The sequence below is a fragment of the Taeniopygia guttata genome, chromosome 6 (assembly GCF_048771995.1).
Source record: "Taeniopygia guttata chromosome 6, bTaeGut7.mat, whole genome shotgun sequence".
Taxonomy (NCBI): Eukaryota; Metazoa; Chordata; class Aves; order Passeriformes; family Estrildidae; genus Taeniopygia; species Taeniopygia guttata.
The window spans coordinates 14,192,140-14,219,805 of NC_133031.1; the positions used below are offsets into that span (position 1 = coordinate 14,192,140).

The window sequence follows — 27,666 nt, forward strand, 5'->3', positions numbered from 1 at the left end:
GGTTTTATCAGTATTCAAAGATGTGGATATTCCTCATGGACATATCTAGTGATGGATCAGGGAGAAGTGCAAACTTCTCCAGGGGGTGTGGAGTTTGTAAATGAGACCTCAGCCAATGGTACAACAACTAAGCTGTTTACTCCCGAATATGGGTAAAAGTCCTTGTTCTGTGCAATTACTGAGGACTACTTTCTGTGTAGTGTGTTCCTAAATGTGATATTAATGATGTCAGAAATGCAGCTAAAGCTCCCTTTCAGTGTCTGTTCTCTGTAGGTAAGAGGGACCTTGGCCATATAGGCTTAGACTGGTTCTGTAAGATTTTAGTGTCTTTGGCTGTAAATTAATGTCCCTCCAACAAAGCTTCTTGCTGTTATGTGCAGTCTTAGGATTTCTGTTCCAACATATAAGTATTTAAATTATAGCCCTCTTCCCAGTGTAACAGACAGTAGAAAAGCTAAGATAATTTGGGGCTGGGAACACATCCCAAGATACACAAGTAACTGCACAAAGACAGAAAAAAATCACACCTTTTAGGGTGGGTGACTAATTAGACCATTTGTCTCCAAAACTAATGGAATAATCTTTGCATGTGTGCAAGTATTTACAGATAAATATAAATATAATAGGCAACCTACAGAATACTTTTCCTCTTTAAATTTCTTCTTATATCAATGAATTGTAGCACTTGGACTTTGAAATTTTAAAAAAAAAATCCTAACGATTATTTTATCTCACCTTTTTTCTCACCAGGAAAAAACCATGCCAATTTATAGTCTAGTTTAAGTGATAAAATTTGCTTTCAGGGACCAATGAAGTCCATCTTTCAAGTAAAAAATGTTCTTAATATAAAATGTTTCATAACATGCTTTCCTTTTGGGAATGCAAAGGAATATGGTAGTTAAGGGATTTCCCAATATAAGGAGTTAATGTAGGAGAAGCAGATAACCCAGATAGAAAAATGGCTTTAGCAGATGGCCTCTTTGTTTTTTCTCAGTGAAAACAATCGTTGAGTGGTTCTGCTTTCATATAGAAAAAGTACTGTATGCCTTGAGAAATAAATCTGCTTGGGAGAATGAGTGTTATGTCAAAAAAACCCACCCAAATAAATCCCTTGAACTACAATAGGTTTTTGCAGCTTAGCATTAGGTCTTAAATACAATGGAATTCTGAATGTGGAGTATTGTGTTGTTGCATGAAATTTTGTTGACTTTTATGTTCTGTGGAATGTACAGTAAAGCCTGAGGGTAATGTATGATTTTAAGTAGGTTTTCATGCCTGCTCTTCACGGTGTCATATTTATTTCCCAAGTCTGGTTTCTTTACTTCTTGTAGTGCAAATCAACAGCTATTTTTAAAAGGATCCATTTTATTTTCCTTGTACTTTTTTCTTCCTTTCAGAGACGTCTGGTAAAATCCCTTGAAGATCTTTGTTCACAGTATGATTTAACAGTGAGAAGTTCTACTGGTGACATTATACAGTTTATTTATGGAGGAGATGGCTTGGATCCTGCAGCTATGGAAGGGAAGGATGAACCACTGGAATTCAAGAGAGTTCTAGACAATATCAGGGTAAGGATTGCTGATATCCTTATTGAAAGTGTGAAAATACTGTTAAGCATGGAGAAGAAAGTAGCAAATAATGGGGAAAATTGTTTCTCTGGAAGTATTTCCTTTCAAACTGCCTTTTTGTAATGGTCCTGGTCAGTCTTTCAGGAGTAATAGGTATTTTTTCCAGTGGAGCAGAGCAATTTGTGTACAGACACCAAACCATGTTATAAGCTGTGAAAAGTAAAATTTCTTTCTGTGCTTGAACATAGTTTTATGGCCTAATATCCAACTCACTAGATAAATTACTACTGGTTTATTTGGGTACTAGTTTGGTACATTGCACAGATCAATTCTCTATTAAATCAAGACACGGATGTTCCTTGAGTTCAGCTGGCTGGTGGTTCAATAATATTGTCATGTTTGAAGACTTGTATTGGTCAGTTTTGGTTTTGTGGTTGATTGGTGTATTGTGACCCCCTTCCCCCAGAAAAAAGCCTTTTAGTGAAGTAACCGTTTAGATTTCTGTAATATGAGTGTAAAAAATGGGTCGAATTAGAAATGTCTGGGTGTATACCTTCAGATTTGCAGAAATTAGTAGGTGTGGATGTGGCCCTTCTCTCCACAGTAGTCTAATGTATAGTAAACCATAACCAACCCAAAAAAACCCCATTAAACAAACTACAAAAAGACACAACCAGAAATAAAGAATGTTGTTATTCAGTATCTGTGTTCTGTGTCTTTGCAATGGAGTTTTTGTGCATGTGCTGTCTGTGGATAAGGCATGTTTTTTTCCTGTGAAGGCTGTCTATCCATGCCGAAGTGAACCAGCCCTTAGCAAAAATGAGTTGGTGTTAACATCTGAGTCCATCATGAAGAAGAATGAATTTCTTTGCTGCCAAGACAGTTTTCTGCAGGTAATTGTCTCACTTCCTTATCACACTGTGATTAACTTTTCCTTGTGATTTAAGGACAGGACTTTAGCCTATCTGAGGACTACTTATATGGCTTTTGAGGGTGAGTGAAGGTTCACATGACTGCTTGTACTTGGAATTGTAAAAATCAATTTGTTTGAAAGAGCATTTGGCAATTTTAATATTTATGAGAGCAACCACTCTCAAGACTTCTTGAGAATCACTGATTAAAACTGTAGAATTAACCTGCCTGTAGAATTAACCTTACATCCATATAAAACTGTTACCTTGATCAACCTTCTGATAACTGGCAGTGATGACTACAAGATTTATTTCATGACCTGTGTTTCAGGAGTTTCTTTTTAATAGATCAGAGCACAAGGTAAACCTGAATTGCACTTCCATTGATAGTCAAGTTTAAAAAATGGTTATGTCTGTATTTGAAATATGCTGTAAATCTTAACCGCAAGTCTAAAGGAAAAGAAATCAAATAATTTAGTATGAGAGTCTGGGGATAAAGCTGTTATTTGAAGTATTTATATTTTAAATAATATTATGAAAGTTTAAATAATTGTTATTAATTTCAGAAGCACAGATACGGCTGCATCTTCTTAGTGATAATTAGCTTAAGATTTTTAAAGTTTTAGATAGTTACATTTTCTTCTTTCCTTTCTTTTCCGTTCATCCTTGAAGACATTAACTGAGACAGGTTATGAAAAATATAATGAGGTAATTGTAGCATGTGTGTGCACTGTGTGAGCATTTATTAATGTTAGTGCTTTTTAGCTAAAGATGTGTGTATAGTGCTAAAGTAATTGAGTAGCATATATACATTACTGCTTGTTAAATTATGACATAGGTGTTCATCACAATTACTTAACTTTCTTAATGTGAAAACTGAAATGTTAATTAATAGCCATTGCAAAATTCAAGGATTTTGAGGAAGCTTTCTGTCAGTACTGGATACTTTCTTCTAAAAATCATTCCTTCAGTCTCTAGGGATATGGGCATGTTTTTCTGGTGTTTTCCTTTCCATTCCTCCACTTTTCCATCCCAGAACAGAGAATTCCAGTGGCTTCTTCACTGCAAGGATTGCAATGTGAGCAGTGCTTCTGGTGTGTAGATGACCCCATTAACCTGGCTGCTGGGACACACAATGCAAACCCTGGGAGAGTGTGTTTGCACTCTGAACTGCCCTTTGGGCTAAGCAGCGAGGAGGAGCTGGCAAGGCCTGTGCTGAGCCACATCTTACTGAGCCGGTTTGGTGCCTTTTTGTTACGCTGGTCCAGACTAAGACTTCACGGATTTAGAAGTTGTAGAAAAAATCAATGGTTTTTTGTGTCCACTCTGGAAGTTAGATAGCTGTGCTCATGAAGTACAGTGTTTCACTTAAGGCTATACATCCAGAGAAGGAGATAGGCTCAGCAAAGAGTGAGCTACATTTTCATTGCATTTGTAGCAAAAATTAATCCATAGTTTAGATAAAATGCCAGCAGATACTTGAAAGCTGAGAAGACTTAAGTCATTTCCTCTTTTAGGTCTTCTGGATCAATAAAAATTTGACCATGAAAAATAGGTTTTCAGAGATTTATCTTCCACTTTTTCTGACTCTGATGTATGGAAATAATATATATTTTGAGTACCTTATTCAGAATTGTATGTAGTAATTGAGTTATTGTGTTGGAGTTGTTCGGATTTTTTTTAACATACTTTGGAACTCGGGCACTGTCAAAGAAGAAAAGTCTCCTGCAAGTCCTGCAACATACCTTTTTTTATGCATTTCTAGTAAAAAGATTAACTTCTCTAATTCCATTTATTGCCTAAACATTTACTTTAGGAAATAAATCACATTATCAATTTTTTGCAAATATTTTGGGGTCAAAAGCCTTTAAAATGTTCAAATATATTATTTGTGAATCATGCTACTTACTGCAGAGCAGAAAAAGGGGCAAAAACATAAGAATGCATCCTGCCATCCAAATGGGAAAGCAACTTTGAAGCATCTATTCCAGCATCACCTCTGTTGTGTGCTCTGCCTTTTGAGCTTGGTTCTGGTACACACAGAAAATAACATACTCCCTGGAAATATCTTGAATGCCAGTAAGAATGTTGTTATTTTGAGAGTGAAAATTCTTTTAGAATGTAATAGAAGTGTTTTCATAATGATTCAATGAACTCAGCTGTGGAAAAATAAAAAAACAAAAGGCAGTCCCTGACAAGTAATTGTCAGTGCTCAGCTGACTGGTTGCAAAGAATCCAGTACCTAGTGCAGAAGAGGTAGTGCTGTGTACCCATTGTTCTGTTTGTTAGGTAGGACTAATGGGGTAGAAAGGGTTTTAAAGGACTAAAAAATTGAAGTATATGTTTCTCTATAGAGGCTTTCTTAAATCATGGTTGAAATAGATGGGACTAATTTCCTCTTGCTTTTTGTTTATATTTTGGTTTGGATAACCTTGTGTTATGGTAATGACTTGCACCAAGTCCACATTTGTGGAAGAGTTTAATCATGGATCTCATATTTCATGACTTCTAGTGTACATATATATGTCCAATGTATAATGACCAAATTATCTTTTATAGAATAAGTGTTGGATATTTTTCTAACACTATTGTTTCAGTTTATGTTCCAGTAAAGACTATTAGATCTTTTGGGTAAACCTGGTAAGAGTGAAAGGTATATGTACTATGACCTATTAAATGCAATTTTCTGCAAGACCTCTCTACAGCTTAGAGAAATTACTTGAATCATATTAGGTAAAGACTGACATATAATAGTTGTGAGGGTTTTTCTCACAAATAAAATGCACCTTAAATCTCTGAAATCTGTCCAGCAGATGTACTTCCTCTTTTGCCACAGTCTTTCCATTTTGACTATTTTGAATACTGAGTGAGATTGTATTTGTGTCAGTATTGCCAAAAAATAAGATTTTTGAGTTGGTTTTTTTTTTAGTTTTTAAATCACTTTCACTAAGTGGTGGATAGGAAGGAAGGGTCAGCCCAAGGCAGGTATCTTCACCTGTCAGAGTGTGCTCAGGAAGGACGCTTTTATTCAGCATGGACCATAATCTTCATGTACTGCTACTGATTTCTGGCTACACCAAAGTGGATCTGGTTTGCTAAACTCTAATGTATGTGTTTGTCTGAATTTTAATGTTCCTCTCTTCATATTGTGCATTAATAATTTATTGTAAATATTTTGAGCTTAAAGTAAGTAACTTATTGTTCAAGAATTCGGTATGGAGACCATGTCTTTGCTTACTGTGGTTTTAATGTGATTTCAGGAAATTAAAAAATTTATCAAAGGTGTTTCTGAGAAGATAAAAAAAACGAGGGACAAGTATGGAATTAATGACAATGGCACAACAGAGGTAAATAGTTTCAATGGGGTAATGATGTAGTTCTTTTCAATCTTTATAAGTTATTGCTTTTCCAACTAATCCATTCTCTTTTCAGCCAAGAGTTTTGTATCAGTTGGATAGGATTACTCCAACACAACTAGAGAAGTTTCTAGAGACTTGTAGAGACAAATACATGAGGTGAGTCTTTACCTGCTGTGTTCTCAGTGCTGCTGTTTTGTTGGTAATGTCTGGGTGTATTTTGCTGGTTTTACTCTATGTATGTTGGTTCTGTTGAGAATCCAGTACAAAGAATTAGAAACAATTGGATCCAATGGCATAAACATTGCAAGACAAAGGTAGGATGCAAAAAAAAAAGTATCACTGTCTACAGGTGGGCTTGTTAAGGCAGAGTCTTGCACAAAAGTTCTAGAGGTCTAACAGGTGGGATTTTTACATTTATCTTGAGTCAGAATCAGATCCTTTCATTAATAAACTTGGGTATCCTTTATATTGTAAAGAAATGCTTTATGTTTTATTTTATATTTCTTGAATATGCAAAGCTACCTGCTTGTGCTTAAGCACTTTCCTTCTTAAGTAACAGTAATCATACCAACAAGCACAGTTTCAGCAGTTAGCTACTCATTACTTATATCCACAGAATGTGTTTTGACAGCAGACTCTGGTAAAAGCCAAAAGTGATAGGATTCAGAGTAAGGGAGGATATTGTTTAAACACTTCACATTCTTACACCCACTGCCAGACATGTTTCCTTCCTCCTCCTCTTGCAGAAGGTTTTTGAAAACCTTCAATGAGTCCATGCAGAACAAAGTCTAAATAGATGAGTTTCAAATTGATATTAACCTTGATAGCTGTTCTTGACCTACACAGTCTGAGGCGTTATATCACACTTTGTTCTAAAATGTTCTTTTTAGAACATTTTTAATGCACTCATAGGCTCCTTTTGTTTGTTATTCTTGGTTTCTACTGAGGTAATGCTGGTGTGGATGTTCTAATCTCTTTATTAATTGAGATTTATTTCACTTACTTAGACTTCTCAGATTTGACATTGACATGCAGCCATGGGTGGTCTCTTTTGTGGCCTACCTGCATCAATTGTTTCCTAATGTTTTATTCTTCTAGAAAATTGATGTCTATGTTTAAGTTCCTAACTATTTTAAAGCAATTACCAGTTTTTTTGCTTTCCCTTATTTGGACTACTTGTTTACGTTTATCTTAAGTGTTTTTAGATGTAAATTATCATTTTTATTATAATAAGTAGGTGTTAGGATATTGAATTTCCCTGAATGGAGAATCATGGATCTAGTGCTTGAAGTTTAGGATGAAGAGGACAAACCTTTTGTAATCTGTAACGGGAGTAATACTGTATCTGTGAAATGCTTATATAACGGGGCATCTTCTTGCTTTACATGAGATCAGTCTTAAAAGTATTGGTGACCTTTCAACCTCTCTTGTTCTTTTACTAAAATAATAACAAACTTTTCATGTATTTACCAGAACAGTTTCTATTTGTTGTTTGCTTATGATCTTATACCTTATTCAGTTCCTTATCTTCTATATTTTTTTTAATCAGGGCACAGATGGAGCCTGGTTCTGCAGTAGGAGCTCTTTGTGCACAGAGCATCGGTGAGCCTGGCACACAGATGACTCTGAAGACTTTCCATTTTGCTGGTGTTGCTTCAATGAACATTACTTTGGGTGTGCCAAGAATCAAAGAAATCATTAATGCTTCAAAGGCTATTAGGTACAAATATTGTTTTGATCTGTTGGGTTTTTTTTTTCCCTCTGCCCAAGTGAAACCTGATGGGTAAATTTGCAATACATGATAGCACTTCCCTGTCCTCAGCAATATACTAGACACCATTCAATGCAAATACTCAAACAACAAAAATCTGATATCTGCCAAAATGTGATACTTAAGCCCAGAGAGAAAATCAAATAAAGGAAACTGATTATTCTTTAAGTATAATATTTCCATAGACCTCTCACCTATTGTGAAGTGCTCTGGTGCTTAGCAATACTTGAAGCATACCTATTTCTAGGTATGCATGAAGCCATGCTTAATAATACTAGAATAACATTTACCATGAAAACAGTCACTATTACTTGTTTGTTTTCTTGTTTTTACCAACCTGAAGTATCTGAACAGTAATTTTTCTTAAATACACCTGAGAAAGCTGAAGATCTCTTTATCTTGCTAAATACTGCTCTAGATAAGAGATAAATTCCATAAGGCAGGCTGTAATTCCAGTTACCATCTGTACTCTTGCTGAACAATTTCCTAGCTGGGTTTTTGTGTGTGTTTATTCTTGTAGCACCCCTATTATAACAGCTCAGTTGGACAAAGATGATGATCCTGATTTTGCCCGTCTGGTTAAGGGAAGAATTGAGAAAACTTTGTTAGGAGAGGTAAGAAAATCGTACTATTGCTAACACTTTAAATGTATGCATTAGCCAATTGCAATGGGGCATTTTAGCTATTTATGCATGCTAATTGTTTTGTCCTTGTCTCTTAAAGATTTCTGAATATATTGAGGAAGTGTTTCTTCCAGATGATTGTTTCATCCTAGTGAAGCTGTCTTTAGAGCGCATTAGACTACTGAGATTAGAGGTGAGTTGTTCAGTTCTTACACAGATTATTCCTTGTATACATTACAAACGGTCTCTTAATCCTCTGTCAGTAACCAGGGGAAGCTAAAAAAAAGGAAGCAAATTATGTGGATGTTGTGTGGCTACATTACATCTGGAAGGGTCCCTTTTTTCTCCTTGCTAAGTGGATAATTCCCCCTTTGTTTGGACGTGAGAGAACATACATTTGTGCTTTGCTAAACACAGGGATGCCATTTCTGTGCATTGGTTAACATACAGGCTGGCACTCTCAGCATAGGATACAATTTCATGCAGTTTATAAGACTGATTTAGAAGAGAATATTTGGGGTTTTTTTCCCTTACATTTTTCCTTTTTATCACCTGTGGAAGATTGCTCCATTTATTTGAGAATTGATATCTGCTGTGATAACCCCCATATTTGCTGGTTGCCTTTTGGCACAGGTGAATGCCGAGACTGTGCGCTACTCAATTTGCGTCTCTAAACTCAGAGTGAAGCCTGGGGATGTTGCTGTCCATGGAGAAGCAGTTGTGTGTGTGACCCCTCGTGAAAATAGCAAGAGTTCCATGTATTATGTGTTGCAGTCCCTCAAGGAAGAACTACCAAAGGTAAAAGCCAAGGCTGTGTGAGGCTTTTGTGGGAGGTAATCAGTAGTAATAATTTGTTCCATGGTGGCAAGATGAAATAATTCTTGTCAGTATTTACAGTGATGATAGGCTGGGTCAGTAACTCTTAGATTGTGATGGTACTGCCTTGCTGTTGAAACTAAGCCATCCTTTACTAGTATTTGTAAATAAAATGGAAGCTTTGATACTTCCCTTACAACATTTATTGAAGCATTCCAAGTGCAGCAGTTGTATGAAGTAGTTACATCTGCTTTCTGCTGCATCTAGAATTGAACCACATGACAGTATCTGGCATTTTTTCAGCTTTCTGTATACTCTGGATTTTAAAAACCGAGATAAGGGAACCTTTATTAGCAGCTTGCCCTTTTATTTTTATGGGTGTGCCACCATTCAGACACACAAACCAGAGTTGGGAATGTCTGACATAAAATATAAAATGTAGCTAGTGGGTAAGGTTTATAGTACAGTGTCAGTGTCAGTTTTGCACTAGTGTATTTAATACCAAGAAATGTTACTCATATGTGTTTTGAGTGAGCCTTTACTCCAGGTACTAGACCTTCTCAATAGGTTTGAATGCTGGGAAGTGTTACTTGTGTTATTGAACATCAAAGTTACTAGGGGTTTCTTGTTTTGTAAAGGTTGTAGTGCAAGGCATACCGGAGGTTTCCCGAGCTGTCATTCATGTTGATGAACAAAGTGGAAAGGAAAAATACAAACTTCTGGTTGAAGGCGATAATCTACGAGCTGTTATGGCTACTCATGGAGTGAAAGGAACAAAAACATCCTCTAACAACACTTATGAGGTAATGTCTAAATGGGTGCTGGGGGGTTTTCCCATAGCATCTTTATTACAAGTACTTGTTTGTGCTCAGATGCAGAAGTTGATATGAAATGAAGCCTGATTCCACTAATATGTGTCAGAATGCATTAGCACAAGAGAATAATTCACTGACAGCACTGTTCACCTCAGAGAAGCTGTTTCTTTAAATATTTTTCAAATGGAGAAATTTAAAAAGGTAGTCCTAGAAATGGAATAGCAATATGCTATCAGATGGTATTTATTCCAGGAATATACTTGCTCTGAGCACTTGGTTCCTCATTCATGTAATATGCAACAATCATGTAACAATCTCTTGTGTAGGTAGAGAAAACTCTGGGAATTGAAGCTGCTCGGACGACCATTATCAATGAGATTCAATACACGATGGTGAACCATGGCATGAGCATTGACAGGAGACATGTTATGTTATTGTCTGATCTAATGACTTACAAGGTTTGTACTATGGTTTTTCTAAATGTTACGTTGGCCTCTTTATACAAATTAATTTTAACATGTTTGAGAAGGGTGAGTGAGCTCAGGAGATGGAAATTCATTCTGAGCTTAAAGAATTCCAAGTTGTACTGACCTAATACTGTAATTTGTATTTTACACAAAATGCTTAATTACTCTAGTTCTTTGGGGAGAGCGGATCTATTTTGACTAAAAACAAATTGATATAATGATTAGGGAATGATAATTTCATATTAAAATAAGAATCGTAAAAATTATGGTGTGAAAACCAACTGTTTGGGTAGCCATGCATGCAGTTTAAGGCTTGCTGTGCAGAAATGCCACAGGGAGTGGTTTGTAACAGCTGCACCATATGTGAGAGGCAAAGGATACAGACATTACGTATAGAATCAGCTGATATGAACAGTCTTACACAACGTGTTAGTACAAAATCATCTGCTCTTCACTGATTGATTTTCTTTCTTTCACATCCAATATGGTTTTTAGGGTTGAGTTACTACACTTAGTGAAGTAAGATTTTGGAATTTGCCTGCCAGAGTGCAAGGGTTTAATTTGAGTAAAATGGATAGAGTTCTGATTTGTTCCAAAACTGCAGAGCTTTGTTGTGCTGCAGCAGCAGTCCCCAGGGCTGTGATTCTATGAAGCTGCAGCACAGCAGTAGAAAAGGGCATCAGAGTGCCATGTTTTAAACTTGGTGGGCTCCTACCGTGCATCCTTTTGCCTGTACTTCTGACTTGGGCTTCTATGTGCAATCTGATATAATCAGGATGTTTCTAAGAAATATAGGCATAAACAAGTCAAGATAGTTTAAAAAGGTCATTACCTTTTTTTCTGGAAAATGAAAAAATGAATATTTAGCATCTTCTGTAGTCTCCTGGCAGCTGAGGTCAGATTTATCGGTAGATAATAGGCTCTCAAACCCTGCTGAAGTTTGTAACTCAGCAGCCAGTTTATAATTGTGGGGGTTTTTCTCATGGCCACATTTCTTTCAATTTTTTCAATACTTAAGATCTATTCAAGAGCTATTAGCTATTTATAGCAGCTTATATATGATGTATGACTTTTGTTTTATGTAAATATTCATTACTGCCAAACTATTAACCTTCAGTATGTTCAACTGTGAATCAGTGTATTACGGCAATACTCTGTTGTAGACAGTGTATTTATTTATTTATTTACTCATGCTTACTCTGGGTTTTTTCATCAAACAAGGGTGAAGTTCTGGGCATTACCAGGTTTGGACTGGCAAAAATGAAGGAAAGTGTGTTGATGCTGGCTTCTTTTGAAAAGACTGCAGACCATCTCTTTGATGCTGCCTACTTTGGACAGAAGGATTCTGTTTGTGGTAGGTATTGCAAAGTCTGTTACAGTTTGTGGTCCTTACCCAGCATCTGTAAAACCTCTTCAAAGCATTGGAGTTTTGTCTTTGTTAAGCTTCCTGTTCAGCTCATATGTTGAAAACTTCAGGCTAAGTTCAGCCTTGAGACTAATTAGTCTAGAAGTCTTAGAAGTTGGTTTGTTTCTCTACTTCTCATCTCAGACTGAGATCTTGAAATCAGTTGGATATTTGTTGGATGTTTCTTAAAGCAGACTTTGAGTAATTTGGTTTTACTTCTCACCCTAGATCTCAGTGAAATACTAGGAAATTTGTCCCACTATCAGTAGTTCTGGTCTTTCAATTGTGGAAGTTTATCTTGAACACCTACAACTGTTGAATAAATCTAGTACCTCACTCACTGTTTAGGTTTCATTTCATTCCTGCTAAGAAGTAGGAAGACAGATACATCTCAGCCTAGCTGAAGACCTGATTGCTTAGGTCATTTAGCACTTGTACCTAGAAATAAGCAGAAAGGCCAAGTTCTTCACATCAATTTAGTTCTAATCTAAATAGATGAAAATTGTGGGTCTTTGTTTTTTAATGAGAAGTGTTGTTTATTAGTATTCGTGTCATTAACAGCAGACAAGATACTTGTCAGAAATTTCTTTTTAAATGTATCTGTTCCTGAGTTTTAAATTTTAGTACATTAGCAGCCACTGAATCATCTTAGCGAGTTCACAAAAGAATCTGGTAGATTTTGAAAATACATGGCTGTGTATGCACAAGAGTATGCATGCCCACATAACTACAGCAAACAGAAAACCCAGTAAATGTGTTCTGGCACTCCATTTGTCTCTTTATTTTGTGTTTTTGCCATGTGCTCTAATATTTGGAATTGAAATAATTTTGGTGGTTTTGTGATGCCTTTGCCCCCATTCTTTTCAGATATTCTTGTCTTTTAAGCTACGTGTATTTTGGGACTGAATTGTTAAAAAGTCTGTCTAACAGGTTAAATGGAGAAAAGAAGTAAAGCAGGTTTCACTCTTCTCAAGATCTGTTTATGCAATGCCTACCCTCCTGGAGCTAGAATTGGGAGTTTCTGGGTACTAATGAAATACAGAAATATGCATGTGCTATGCAAAAGTTAACTAGATAATTAGATATACTTATGTGTATATATAGGTAGTCTTAGTGTAGCCAGTTTCAAACAGTGCTTTGTGCACAGTATTTTCTGAATCTTCAATTGTATACATTTAAATTGTGAACCAAGTCAGAATTTTAAGCAAATTTATTTAATCATTTCTGCATTCAAATGTACAGCTATTTTTTGGTATCTACTTCAACGTTTATGTGAAGGACAATCTAGTTATACTCCTGAGAATGTGCAAAAATGTCATTTAGATCATAACATTGTGCTGAGAGAGAAACACTGGTATCTGAGAGCTTGCTTTGAGAGTGGAACATTCTTTGGAAAAGTCGTGCACGTTGGTAGATCTGGAATATAAATGTGTCAGCGCATTGCAGTGGAAATGCTACAAACCATCAAAAATCATTGGGACAGACTCAATGTTTCACTTCAAAACAAGCACTTTTTGAGTGGTGAAAATGCCAAGAGTGTTACAGCTCAAGTAGTTCAGTGCCTTTCTCACTGGGATCTTGGGGAGATTTCAAGGGAACCCTGCCAGGTTTAACTGAAGCCTTAACACTGAGTCATAGAATGAGCATGAAGTAAGTTTGCCTAGCATCTTCTGCTATGAGCACTGCATGGGACATGTTTTCTCTAAAAACGAGCCTTCTGAAGGGCTTTCATTACTGGAGAAGAAGTTTAGGTTAGGTTGAGCTTTTCCTGTAGAATTTAGCACTATTTAAGTGACATAGTGGTCTGATGACCATAACATTTAACTTTGTCCTTTCATGTGAAGTTCAATGTTTTGTAGGCAACACAAAACAGAATGGGCAAGCGAAAGTAGTTTTGTAAATCTCTACTGTTCAAATATTCACTGTGTTTGGTTTTTTTCCTAGGTGTTTCTGAGTGCATCATCATGGGAATTCCAATGAATATTGGAACAGGTCTCTTTAAACTGTTACACAGAGCGGACAAAGAATCAACCCCTCCCAGGCGGCCTCTGATATTTGATCATAATGAATTTCATATTCCCATTGTTACATAGCACTTGGACATAAAACAAGATAGCAAACCAATAAATAGTAAGCAGTCATTATTTAAATTAAGCAAAGTGTATTATTAGTTCTATGTCTCTCAGTAGAAGGGAATATGTAAGTGAAATTATATGAAAAGAATTGCCCAATTGTTCACCACCTGTGGTTAGCACAGACCCTGAAAGGACAGAGTGCACCAGAGAGTGGAAACAAATTGAAAATGGTTCTCACCTGATAACGTTTTCTTTTTCATGTGATAGTGTTGGCTTTTTCTGTTACCCTTATTGGGTCCAAGCTGTTAATAACTCAGTATTTATTTAATGTGTATTCAGATTTTTTAAAAAAAAACAAAAAGAAAATTGCAAGAGTTCTGTGAGCTTGCCCAGAGTGCTTTTGGATATGTCCTTTCAGCAGGAGCTGCTGCAGAGGTCAGTCTACAACTCTGAAGAACAGGAACTTAAGAAAGCTGGAACTAAGTCTGTGATCAATTCGTCGTGAGTTCAGGGGCGCTGTTCCAAGTGTTTGAAATATTTCTCTTTGAAATATTTCACTTTTTATAGTTTTTACGGGATTTTCTTTATCCCAAGTTACTATCCAGTTAATTATTTTCCCCCCAGGATTCTGTTTTGGGACCATATGTACAAGAAACTGTATACTGAGGATGCTACTGAATTCTGAGAAGACTGTTGTAAGAATATTGCAAATTATAGATAGCTTTTCAGATGACAGCAACTGTCTTAACTGTTGGAATTAGTAACTTACAGCAATCCTCGTTTTGGGAAGGCTTCCTAATTGAGCAGGATCACCTAAGCAGCCTGCTTTGATTTTACTATATAAAGTAGAAATTGAAGGGATGCTGGTTTTATGCATTGCCATGAAATAATTTGGAAGTATTTTTAGCTTTAGTCTACTAAAGCAGTTATCAGAATGAATATAGATCTCAAATAATTTCAGTGTAGCATGTTAAAATTATTGCGGTGCTACAGAGGGGAAGTATCTTAGTGTTTTCTCAGCAGTGTTTGGATACTCAGTGTATCATGACATGGGTCAAGGTTGGAAATAAATGAACTAGAGAAAGAAGCTGAAGTTGTGCCCTCATGAAGAAAAACCAGGCTGCTGAGTGTTCTAGCATTTGAAAATGAACACATTTATGCTGCAGTTTGTCTGTACGTCACCAAAAGTGTAAGGCTACATTCAGAGACTGTAAATCTATTGGTTTAATTCTTAAGGTGCCACTGTGTCTGTTTTTTAATTCATCCTCCATGCAGACAAGATCTCATATGAAATTCAACACAGCTATTCTCAAATTATTTTGTATTTTCAGTGTGATGCTAAGATCTACTTTTGCCTAGATTTTGGCAGGGAGATGGAGAATGTAGTTTGTTTATCTGCTCTAAAAGTTAATATATTTCGCTATCTCTGTTTTAGCAATAGAAATTTCAGAATAAATTAAAGTTTTCTTTGTGATCTCAGTGAGATTGCCACTTACTTATTTGTCTGTTTCTTTGTCAAGATGTAAATTAACATGGGTAGGGGCTTCATGGAGAGAAAGTCCATAAACCTTTCCTGTGGTTAAGTACTTTGTTTTATCATGGGAAATTTTACTGATAGTGCTTGACATTTTTGTGAATAAAGATTCTTTTCAAGGTCTAAATGGGTGGAGTTTGTATTGGAACAAATAACCACATCTTTCCTTTTTCCTTTTTTTGGTTGGTTGGGTTTTTTATTTGTTTGATTTTGGGTTTTGTTGGTTGGTTGTGGGGGGGTTTTGTTTGGTTTTGCGTTTTTGTAAATGTAGAATAGCGAGCTATTTAAATGCTGAGTTCACTCTTAAATGTTTGAAAATTCAGACTAAAATTACATCTTTTATCATTGTCTTAAATACAAAAATAAAAAGAAGCAGAGGTAAAGAAGGTGTGAACTTTGTGTTTATTTATGGTTGTATTATATTACTGCATAATTTATTTATGGATGGGCTAACCTCCATTTCTTTTATTTGCATAGTTAGTAAGATAGTAGAGAATTATTAAGCTTAAATCTCAGGTATTTACAACATAAATGAATACGTAATATGAAACCTATCTTGCTTAGAGTCACTGTCTTGTCCTTTGAGCATGCTCTGAGCCTCATGACTGTTTCAACCAAAAATAGAATGTTTACAAGAGCACTCTGAGTAATTATTGTTTGAGCTCGTTTGATTGTACAGTCAGTAAATAAATTAGCTGTTGGATCTTACTCATAAGCAGATTTTTTAAGCATCAGTTTTAACAGTCAAGAAGTGGAACTTTGGAATATTAAAATTTGCATTTTTATTAAAATTTTTAGCTTTACTTTGGGTTTAATTTTTTAAAAATAAATACTATTTTTCACATTTCCTCTATTTTCCGATTAATGTGCTAATTGAAATAGTTAAGTGTAAATTTTCAAGAAATAAATTTGATTTTGAATATCTGTATCCTGCTTTCTCATCTTCTTCAATTTTTCCATTTAAAAAAAACCCTGAACTTCTTATTAAATGAGTACTTTCTTGGTGTGTTTATCAGGAAACTACTTCACACACATCTCTTATCTGTGGAGAGAGAAGAAAACAGCTGCTTGTGCTAAATAGGTTTTCTGTTATGACTATGAAAAGTTGGAAGTAAATTCAGAACTGTGCTGCTTTGGTCCATAACTTGAAGAAATTTAGTATAGAGGGCTGTTCCCTTTTTTGCTTTTCTATACTTAAAGAAAAAAAAAAGGAAAGGAAAGCATATGAATGCTGTGTTTTATAAATTATAAAAACTACAGGTAGGAAAAAATTTGGCTGTTTCAGGACAAATACTCCTTGATGTCTGAGCATTTGTCACTGTTCCAGTAGAAGTTGAAGGAATCACTGCAAAAGGAATTCCTCAATTTTGTATCACTGTTCCTGTAGACAGGAATGTCTTTAGAAACCCACAGCTAACAGGAATACAGATTTTCACAGTATTTGCATATTTGCTAAATTATTCTGTGCAGGTAACTAATCTTCAGAGTGGTTGGCTAAGCTTTGTATTCAGACCTAGGAAAGTCTGTTGGTAATTCAATATGTTCAGAAAAAAAAAAAAAACGACCAATTGGGTTATTATTTTAATGCACCAGTACTTGGCAGCCTATTTGGATGTGATTATGGCTCTGATATAAATACATAGCAATTTTATCTTTGAGAATGAATACCAAAATCTCACAGGCCAATCCAAAAGACTCACAGAAAACAGACCCTGCTACTTTTGTATTTCAGTGCTTGTGAAAATGAATCAAAGTTTCTGGTGACTGATAAAATGAAAATTGTTTAACATTCATTCTAACAGAATTAGATCATACTGTCATCTTCCACTAGAGAGCAGCGTTTTCTTTTGAGAAAAGAGGTATTGGGTAGTGTCTTAGTTTTTATCTATTAAAAATAGGTTTTTTGCAATATCAGGATTGAAATGTAACTATGAGAGGGAAAGCTATCTCTTAAAATGATGTACATAAAGAAGGAGATGAAGTGACCGTATTTTCTTAAAGAGGGAGAGAGCAGGTCCATATATGCTTTTTCATTAATTAGTAAAAATTTCACTTGCATATCATTTGTCTATCTAGCTTAAAAAACAACCAACCAAAAATCAGTTCTTCAGTAAAGGCTCTAGTCATTCCCAAAAGCATTTGAGTTGCTTCTGTAAAGTGATAGAACAGCCATCTGCAGTGAGTGGGGACATGTCTTTTCCATGCAGTGAGATTGTTCCAATCTGCATTCAGTCTCCAGTGGGCACTGAAATCCAGCTCCCAGGGCTGCTCTGAAGCGTGAAGTTCTGGCAGCTGGCTCAGGAGTGTCTCACATCCTTCAGCTGCTGCAGAACTCCAAGACAAGGCTGCATTAAAAACATTTGAAGGTGATGCTGATCAATGCAAGAGATCAGTGGTTAGGACTGGAAATAATATGAAACAGGTGGTCTCTGTGTATAGACAGCTGCAACCAGCAAGATATATGGAAGATGACTTCCACTTGAGTGTCTGAAAGCTACAAAGGTGCCTGTAGTGTGTTAGTTCCTGTTGGACTTGTGAAAATCTGGCATTGGCTGGCTGTGCTTAAGGGTTCTGTGGGCCTTGGGCTGCTCTGATACTGCATTGCTTTAACCACCAGCGTTCCTTCTGTGTACATCAGATGGTAAAAGGTGTTTATTCATCCAAAGGGTCTGTCCTGTGAGTCTTAAGTCTTAAAGATCAGGTATAATTGCATGCTCCTTTTGGAAGCAAGGACAGTAGATAGGACTGATGTTGTAAAGGCATATGGTGGTATCTGCAGGTGTTGAGGACAGAGGGCAGAAAACTGAACAGACAGGAAATGCAGAAATAAGTGTGTATGGAAGCAGAGTAGAAATTCAGGTCTGCGTGGGGAAGAAATACAGATGGCAGCTGGGTAAAGTGACACACAGAGATGTCCATCATCTCTTTAAGGAGTCCTAGTGAAGTAATGGAAATAGCTGGGAAAAGGACAGGTGTTCAGTCACTCCTGAGAATTAAGATTTTGTCATTTGTCCTGGGGATTGCTCTTAGTGGCTGTGACAAATGATAGTTAAATCATCATTGATTTTGTAGATGACTGTTAATAACGAGCAGTAACTGAATTAATTCCTTCAGGTATTGTATCTGTTTAGTTACAAAGCTTTTTCAACCAACTGTGCATAATTACAGCTGCTGAACTACAGTGATTGCTACTAAGTGTAAAAACTGCTGTTCCTGATGGGTTCTGGTACAACTCTTGTGGAAGATTGTAACTGTAATTAGCAGGCAAATAGGAATCTTTTAAAATGTGTTGATACCTGCAGTTAGATCAGAAATATTCCTAGAAAATCCTTAGCTGAAGTGTTTTTAATAATATAAAAGCCATGCGACTGGGACAAGAGACAGAAATTACATCAATTACTTTCAGTTACCAATTACATCAGTTCCTCTCGTGTGTCTCTTTCTAGAAGAGAGGTGACAACATCTATGAAGATCAGACAGATAATTCAAGGAAGTCTGTGAAGGAAAGCTATTCTCTGTATTCTGTGTTGCTGTTGATCATAGCCCTGTGGTGGGAGACACTCATTGCAAGCTACGCTGGTTTCAGAACCAGATAGTGCAGAGGAATAGGTAAAAGAGGACATGGAGGTTCCTTTCTCACTGTGGCTTTCAGGGTCTACAGAAAGATGGGGTACCCCTCAAAATTTCTTTCTCCTCAATGACAGTGGTGTTTTGTCCAGTGGAGACAGTGTGAAATGAAATGAAGCTGTTATGAAAGCAGCAGGTACCTGGATTATTAACCACAGGCATATTTCTCTCCTTTTTGTGAAAGTGTAGGTTAGTTGTTTAATCTTTTGATACATATGACGATTTTCTCAGTGGGCATCCCTTTTATATGTTAATTTTTCTAGATTTTTAGAAGCAAAATAAAGAAAATTTCCAAGAAATGCAAAAGCAATAGTGAAATGGTGCTGGTAAACTTGACGAGTCCCAGAAAATGCCAGAATCACTTATGAAACTGAAGTTACTTTTCTTGATTTATGATTCCAGGGTTTCTTGGTTTCTGAGAGTTAATTAGTGTAGTGTGATTCATCCTGATGTGTCACAGGGAGGGGATTCTTTGGCTCAGGCTGATTGACAGCATCCCCATGGTAAACTGCTGATGGTGTTTGGAGTGATGAGGATGGCTCTGGCCTTGTCATAGTGCAGGCTTGAAGCAGGGGCAGTGTGTGACTCATTTCTGTAGGGCACAGTGGGTAGGGGATCTCTTTTATTGGAAGGAAGGACAGACCTCACCCCTTACTCTGCCCTGATCCCTGCGCTTTTCCAAGTCAATGATGCTAAAATGTCTGCTGCATGTGTAGGTACCTTGACAAGCCCACACAGTAACTTGCTCCCTTTCCCATATGCCGTTCTTCCACTCATGCTGATATTTTCCAGTTACATCAGAGAACTTCTTTAAAATTTTATTTTTCAGAAGATACATAGTTCTTTGGACTTCTGCTACTGCTGTGCATTTTCTAGTTCCCTTTGCATTTATTTCTGTCTCCTTGTCCTTGTTTCTCCCACAGATTCCCCCGTTCTGGACCCGTGGTGACTGTCACTGCTGGTGACACTGCTTCCCTGCAGCAGTGCTATGTCAACCATACTGTGCCACTGGCTGGCTTCAGCTCAGCCATGCAAGGTTACTGTGAACACTGGCCTGGAGGGTAATTGAACCACTCAAGGAAGAAACATCTCCTCAGCACATCTGGATGTGGAAATCTACTGCCATCCAAATTACAGCTATGGTCAAATAACTTTTGAAAAAAAAAAAAAATGACCTTATTATATAAGGTAATATATTTGTACTTAAAACTGAAATGGAAGGCATCCCTGCTTCATGTGGCTCTTTGTAAGCACTAACAACTGTATTCAGTCCTTTAGACCTCCACTTACTTTTGTCTTTAGCCTTTTTCTGCTTTCTTCTTCAGCCTTCCAGCTTAGCTGGCACAAATATCTTCTGCCTTGCTTGTGTTTGTATGTATTCTATTGAAAATAAGTGTGGGGAAGGTTGAGCAGCTCAGTAGCTTGGGAAGTAGCTGGCAAATGTACAATCAGTTAACTGTTGCTGCCACAGACTTGTAAGACCTGGGGAAATCCTTACACTCTTCTGTAGTTTAGATTCAGTCTGTTAAAGACTATTAAATTAGATTAGTCTCTCCTGAGCAATATGGTTGTGAGAGGAGATGATATAATCATCAAGGTGAGTGGAGGGACTATGCTTGTGAAAAAACACACGTTATAAGGAGTACATAGTAAATATCATTGCCAGGATGTGGGTATTAAAGAATGTGATTAGCATCTGCTGTATATAGTTCTTCTCATTCTTTCATCTTCCAAAGAAAGTAAAAAATGCTAGTAGTTGGTGCTGTGGAAGTCAGCTGCAAGACAGACACTAACTTCAGCTGGAAAAGGAGAGAGCAAAGCTGTGAAGCTCTTGGCTGCCATTAATGATCTTGGAAAGTGGGGTGGCAGCTCTGAAGGTGAGTTAAGGAAAAAAAGAATCTAAAAGTACAAATAGCCCGTGGTAAAAAAAGGAAATATTTGGCTTGCCTTGCTGATGAAATGTATTTATCCTTCATGGAATATCCCTAGCAGATTTGGAGACTTTTTATTTTGTTCTTTCGCACAGTCTTTTTATTACCAAACTGGAGCCTAATGCAAGTCCCTTGGAAACCAATTAGAGAATTCAGCAGAACTGGATGAGCTTTGATATATGCATTATATTAAATACTTCTATCCATCAAACTCCCACCAGTTAATACATCTTTTTAAGTTTCAAGCAGTTGAACAACACTTCTCTAAATATCATTGCTGCAGACTTGATGCAAAAAGAATCATTTTAACCTAAATCCTTTTTAAGGCTTCTGTGCTACTCAGGACTTTTTCTCAGATGTTTCTCCTTATTCTGGGCTGTGCTGGATATGCTCTTTTCCATTTACTATCGAGGTGGGGATTTTCTGTTTGTTTTGGGAGTTGTCTGTTGTTCAATTCTGACAAGTATTGGTATTTATAAAAATTTTAAGTTCTAAATTATTTGTGTGCTGTTTTTCTTTTAAAGATACTAACTTGCATTGTTGAATTTTTAATTTTTACGTTTATGTTATGCTGGAATAAAATACAGACAGGATGAAGATCTGTAGTTCAATTTTCAACTGGATGACCAAACCTTGTGGAAGCTGGTAATGCAGCTGCCACTCTGCCAAGCTGAGACATTTTTCATTCTGGAAATCTCTGATGGCTTTCCCATCCCTTCAAGGCACGTAGGCTGAAGCAGAGACTGCAGTACTTTTACCTTTCAAATGATAGTATAATATAGCAGTTACTTCATTTCACGTTTGTTACTGTTTTCAGAACTGATTTTAGTTAAGTTCAGTATTTTTGTCATTTTAACCACCCATCAGTCTTAAGTTTCAAACTGGTCCATGGTCTGCTCTGTCTGAGCAAATTGACTACAGCAAGTTGTACAAGGGTTTCTCTTTGACTTTATTCTCACTGTCATCCCAGTGTTATGTTTTCCTCCTACAAAAATAATTTCTCTCTCCTGTCCAAGGAATATCCTGCAATATTAAAAGTCGAAATTTCTTCTCAAATTAGAAGCATATTGAATTTATGTAAACAAAAATCCATGTATCACTGTGAAGTAGCAGTTCCAGTCTTAGCTATGAGTATGACACACATTTGCTACAAGTCCAGCATATTTTTCAATGTTTTGACCATCTACCTTTGTCTGGTTTTCACAGGCATTTGTAAAACTGCAAAATTCATGAAAGTACACTAGAAATGCTTCTCCTGTATCATAAACCATATTAATCCAGAATGCTAGAGCATTTATTATGAAGCAATAATAATCCCCTCCAACTCCCTACAATCCTGTTTATCTTTTTTCCATGCATAAGGAGCTTTTGCAGTTCAGCCACATCTGAGGATTGGTCTGTTCTCAAATGTGGATGTGCTGGGTTCTGGGGTTCTTTAAGAAATGGGCTTCCACCTCTGTTATCCCTTGGTTTAAGCATTGCCAAATAGATGAGCTGTGGGATGAGCTCTTCAGGCACGTGTGGAAAGACAGGTGTTGCACAGCATCTAGAGAGAGAACCACACTTGTATCACATCTGTCTCCATTTCTCGGGGACCTCTTGGACTAGAGATACTTGGACTACCCTGGAATTTTTGAGGAATATTTTCTGGAGACATTTTGTTTGAGTTCAGTTGTGCCATGATCAAAGCACTGCCCTTGGAAAGCTTATCTTGTAATCGACATGGATTCAACTCTTAAACCCTTGTAGGTCAGTGAGCAAGGAACTACTTGCTGTGAAAATACCAATGTCATTCTTAGCAGAACTAAGAGATGGAACATAAGGAAATGATTTTGATTCTTCAAGAGCCTTTAGATTCAAATTATGTTTGAAAATACTCGTTGCTGACAGAAAACCAATGAAGATGGTGAAAATGTGCTGAGGCATTCTCTGGAATCTTTACTATTATATTTGACTATCTTCTTCAACTGCAGTTTGCGTTGTCTTCCTACAAGCTCCCAGTTTTTACACAGCTTGTTTATAGAAGTTGCCCATGGATGTTAAGGGCACCCATATGTTTTTATCTCCCTGTTACTGCTAAAAGAAGTAAAAACAAATGATTGGTACAAATAATCTTTTGCCTTGACTTGAAAAAAGACCTAGAAATTGAACCAAAAACAAACTGCAAGCAACATCTTTCAAAGGAGCTGTTTAACATCTGCTTGCTTATAGAAGTTAACCACATCACAAGCCAGCCCAGTCTCCCAAAGAAAATTAAATCATGCCCCTGGTCTGTTCTAAGCAGATGGGTACTTGGGATTTGCTTGCAGAGTGTCTTCCCTACAAAAGCTGAAATTCTTACGCCCCTGCAGGACTGTCATCAATGTGCCTCCATAATGTTTCTGGTTTTCTTTTGCTGCCTATTTTTGGAAGCAGTTGTCTGAGAAACAGAAGTGATTGTGTGTATTCACAGCTCCAGGAGGAGACCATTTACCTACCCTTTTCTTCTCCCCCTCCTCACCCCAAACAAACCAACACCCTTCCTGCCAGCTATTCTGCCCTTGAGGAAGGCCTTTTCTTTTTCTTTTAATGAGCTAATTAAATAAAACAAAATTTTTATTTGCTTTTTGAACAGCCATGGGGGGAATCTAAAAACTTCAGCAAACAGTGTTTTCTTTCTGTGGAAGCTTGTTGAAGCTGACTGAAATAACCGTCTCATCTTCATTTTAATTTGCCCAGAGTGGGAAAAGACCATAATAATTTTTATCTGAAAACTGCCTAGTGCAGTACAAGATGAAGTGACTGGTAGGTTTTATGGCTACTGAAAAAAAAAACAAAAAACCAAAGCAAAAAGTGGCAATATAATTCTCTGGGCTGCTTTCCTTCATGTGGTATGTCACAGAAGATCAGTGAAGAAAGAGCTAAACCATTTCCTGAAGTTCACAGTTACACATTTTTGGGAAGATAAATGATCCTTGTGCTTCGGTGAGTGTCCAACAGCAGCTCCCTCAGTCTGCAGTTGCAGCAGGAGCTCTGAGGATCTCAGAATTTATAGGCATAGCCCATTTCTGGATACAATTTTGCCAGGTGAAATATTTTCCCTGGGCACTGCCCAGACTGCTCACATTATGGCTTTGTGTTTTTTTAATGGTTAAATGAGATCGTTTGATCTGCTGGCACATTAAACCAGCATCTTCCTATCCTGCAAGTGCTAATTAATTGTCTATCAGTTATATTAATATGAAAAAATAAGCTGCTGTTGAGAGCTGCTTAGCTGCTAGTGTTTTGTGTTATAACCATGACAAAGTCTCTGTGGTGTTTACGTTGTACCTAAAGAGCTGTATTCTTAACTTGGTGATTTCTTCTATTTTTCATATGCCTGTCTTGGAGATTGCATAACCTTCCTTGCATTAATTTATGATAAATCTCTCAGTATTTTTCTCTAAACCATAGTTGTTTGAATCATATGATTACATGAGAAGCACAGCTTTCATTACAAAGCCATTTCTAGGATACACATCTGCCACTGGAGCCTGAAGACCTGTATTCTAAGGGCTCCAATACCAAAAAGCAAATGAAATGTCTCCCATGTATTTAGAATTAATTTTAAAATCCTCTAGTCTTAGAGAAAAGCTTCTATTTTTGGCCATTAGAAGCTGTCATTGGTTCAAACTGAGGATTTTGAGGAGGGGATTTGCCAGGAAACCTACAGCAGCAGAGCTGCTGCTGTGACTTGGGCAGCAGTAAGCAAGCAGGTGCAGAGGAGGAAATATCTGGGGAGTGACAACTAATTTTGCACAGAAGACTATTGTCCAATGAAAAGTTCCATTAGAATGAGTATGAGAAGCCTGTTTTAAAGCCTAGATATGTCTAAAGTGCGTCTTACCAGAAAATGTCAGCATTCTGGGATACTGTAGTGATCTGAATTCCGGTCTCTGTGTCTCTGTATTAACTTTTGGCATAATAAATTTGCATCCATTTTGCAATTTGAGTCTTCAAAGTATACCCATGTCTTAGGAAGACTTTCCCTGCACTTGCTAGAGAAGGTCTACACTGAGTTAGGTAACAGAGGTAACAGAAAGGTCTGACTCTTAGATGGCAAGGGTCTGACAGCTGGACCCATGGAAGAGATGTGCAATGAGAAATTTATCTGAATTTTTCTGAGAGCAGACGTGCCATTTGCCAGACAAATGGAGTGTTAGAGACTCAGATATGACAAAAAGGTAGAAACTGCATTTCCAGAAAGAAACCTGGTACAACAACCTGCTACCTGGCACAACCTGATAAAGGCAACAGGCAATGTGGTTCTGCAGGCAAAAGGGGGGCAGGCAAGGCATGATGAGAAGATGAATGTTTTATTTTGGAGAGGAGGCACAGCACTGACACACTTCTGGGAAAGGCAGGAGTAGCAATATCCAGAGCCACCACTTCCCTCTAGGTTTTGAAATGAGACTCAAGATAGCAAAGTTATGCCCTGCCTGAATGATGCCATCCCTGTTACTGAAACCCCTGGGCACTTCATTGCCCAGTCAGGAAGAGGACAGAACTCAAGATTGTCTCTATTATTTCAAGTAGCAGAGAACTGCTGCATCGACCTAAAGCAGGGCTCTTAACTTAATGCCTCATAATGAAATTTGATGGCATGTTTCCTTTCCTTTACAGGAAACTCTTTAAGCACATACACAATAAAGTAATATTGTTAAAGGAGATTAGCTGAGATTAGAAAGTCTTAAAAAAAAGGACATATTTGAATAATTTGTACAATCTTTGTTCAGTCTTCCTGTGCCTGTGCTTTCCATTGCATGGTGTCCTGTGGCAGGCACAGAGGGCCCTGCCATGGCACTGGCACTGCAGGGAGACCTTAAGGGAGGTCTGCTCGAGTGGGTGGCACCAGGCAGCTTTCACTTCTTACCCGTGCTGTGACACCAGCAATTAATGCACACTGGCTAGCTAGCACTTGTGGAATCTACAATTACTTGACCTGCTAAACTGCCCAATTTACTAGAGAGAAATAGGCAGATTTTCTGATAAATTCAAATAGACTAGAACTAACACAGTTTGCAGGAATTCATAGCATTAGTCATTAGACAGCAAAGGTAATCTGTTTATTCTGTATAGCAAAGAAAGTTGCTCTAAAAACCATGGATTCAAAATTAGAAGAAATTAGTCTACAAGAGCATTAAATAGAAATGAATTGACCAAATGTGAAAATACTTATTTCAAAATCACCCCATAGTTTCAAGTATTGTTGTAAATAATGACTTAAGGTTGACAATAATCCCTAACTCCTCTTATTCTCTGTCTGCCTTCACCAGAAGTAGAACACATAGCACAATTGCATGTAACCCAAGATGTTTTCACATGAGAGAAATCATCATCTACTGAGCTACATAAAATGGCTTGAAAATCAGTTCAGGACCTGAATTCTCCCAATGGGTATGTTAACAGGAAATTTTAGGGCACAAAGGCTTTCCCTTGTATCTCACTGAGTCCAGGTCTCTGGACACTACATAAACCACGGGGATGGTTTGACCGGAGACTGTCAGATAATAGTGGTTCCCTCTTGATATAATTGGGTTACCACCACTACCGGTAAAGCCCTTTCAGTGTAACTGAAACGTATGAAATGTGAATTTAAGATGAGAGCTGCTTGTGGTCATTCTGCAGTCTGTTTGCAAATTAAGCTGACATTTGGTGCAAGTGATGTTGGTAGCCTGTTTACTTTCAGACAGAAAAGTTGTTACTCTCCTGTTTCTTTGCTAAACAATTGCGTCCTCCTCCTAGGGCTGACTCCGGACACAGCTGCACTCTATTTGTAAATTACCCGGTCTCTGGTCATTCAGGAAACGCTGAGGAAATTTACAAGGAAGCTGAGCCAGCAGCTCTTACTAGTGTTTAGACCTCGCTTGCAAACTTTTGTTTTTGCAAATTCTAATGGACCAAGTCCGTAAGCAATGTGCTATTATTCTGACGTTTAGCGTTTCCCGGTTTAGGACGGAATAAATCTCGACGCCTGAAGCTGCCGCCGGTGCCGACCCCGGCAGCCTCAACAGGCGGCGGCTCCGGCTCCGGGAGAGGGCAGCGGCAGGCCCGCCCGGCCCGGCCCGGCCCCAGCGCGGCAGCGCCGCCTTTGTCTCGCCGCCGAGACAGCCGGGCCGGGCACCCCGTCCTGCCCGGCGGAGCCCCGCAGGGAAGAGCGGCGGAACCTCCGGCAGGCCGCGCCGCGGCTCCATCCCCGGCCCGCCCCGCTCCGCGCCGCACCGGGCCGGGCGCGCCCCTGGCTGCCGGCGGGGGCCGGGCCGGGCCGGGCCGGGCCGGGGGAGCGGCGGGCGCTGCGGGCGGCGCGGGGCGGGCGGCGCGGTGCCGCAGCCCCGGCTCGGCGCAGGCGGCAGCTTTGTGTAGCCAATATGGCTGCGCCCGCCCGCCGATGAAAGGAGGCGCCCGGAGCTGAGCGCGTCTCCCCGCACCCCTCAAGGCCGTGCGGCTGCGGCGAGCGGCGGGGAGAAGTTCTCCCGACTGCCCCGCGGGGTGCGGGGCTGCTCCCGGCGGTTCCTCCCGCGGGCAGGCGGGAGGAGGAGGAGGAGAAGTTGTTTCGCCGCCCGGGGGGGCGGAAAGGAGGCGAGCGGGGCGCCAGACGGAGGAGGAAGAGGAGCAGCAGCCGCTGACGGTGGCTCGTCCCCCGCCTGCTGGAGGAGGAGGAGGAAGAGAAGGCGAAGCCGCCCTCGGCCCAGGTCCTGTCCCAGCTCCGCTCCTCCCCTCCGGACGAAGTTTCGCCGGGGGCCGCG

The 27,666-nt window shown here is 38.4% G+C and overlaps 1 protein-coding gene across 2 annotated transcripts in view; it reads left to right on the top strand.

The window, feature by feature from the left end:
* Positions 1–15,471, top strand: part of POLR3A (RNA polymerase III subunit A) — a 32,191-nt gene extending 16,720 nt beyond the window's left edge. The window contains exons 20-32 of one of the 2 annotated variants that reach the window (XM_030275915.4): positions 1,398–1,568; positions 2,348–2,461; positions 3,152–3,187; positions 5,740–5,826; positions 5,912–5,994; positions 7,388–7,558; positions 8,130–8,223; positions 8,333–8,425; positions 8,866–9,030; positions 9,687–9,851; positions 10,190–10,321; positions 11,552–11,684; positions 13,680–14,153. In XM_030275915.4, coding sequence (XP_030131775.1) covers positions 1,398–1,568; positions 2,348–2,461; positions 3,152–3,187; positions 5,740–5,826; positions 5,912–5,994; positions 7,388–7,558; positions 8,130–8,223; positions 8,333–8,425; positions 8,866–9,030; positions 9,687–9,851; positions 10,190–10,321; positions 11,552–11,684; positions 13,680–13,828 — 1,593 coding nt within the window. In that variant the 3' untranslated portion in view covers positions 13,829–14,153. Of the gene's footprint in view, positions 1–1,397; positions 1,569–2,347; positions 2,462–3,151; positions 3,188–5,739; positions 5,827–5,911; positions 5,995–7,387; positions 7,559–8,129; positions 8,224–8,332; positions 8,426–8,865; positions 9,031–9,686; positions 9,852–10,189; positions 10,322–11,551; positions 11,685–13,679 lie in introns of both variants that reach the window. The other variant, XM_002195440.6, reaches the window with a different exon arrangement.
* Positions 15,472–27,666: the final 12,195 nt, after the last annotated feature.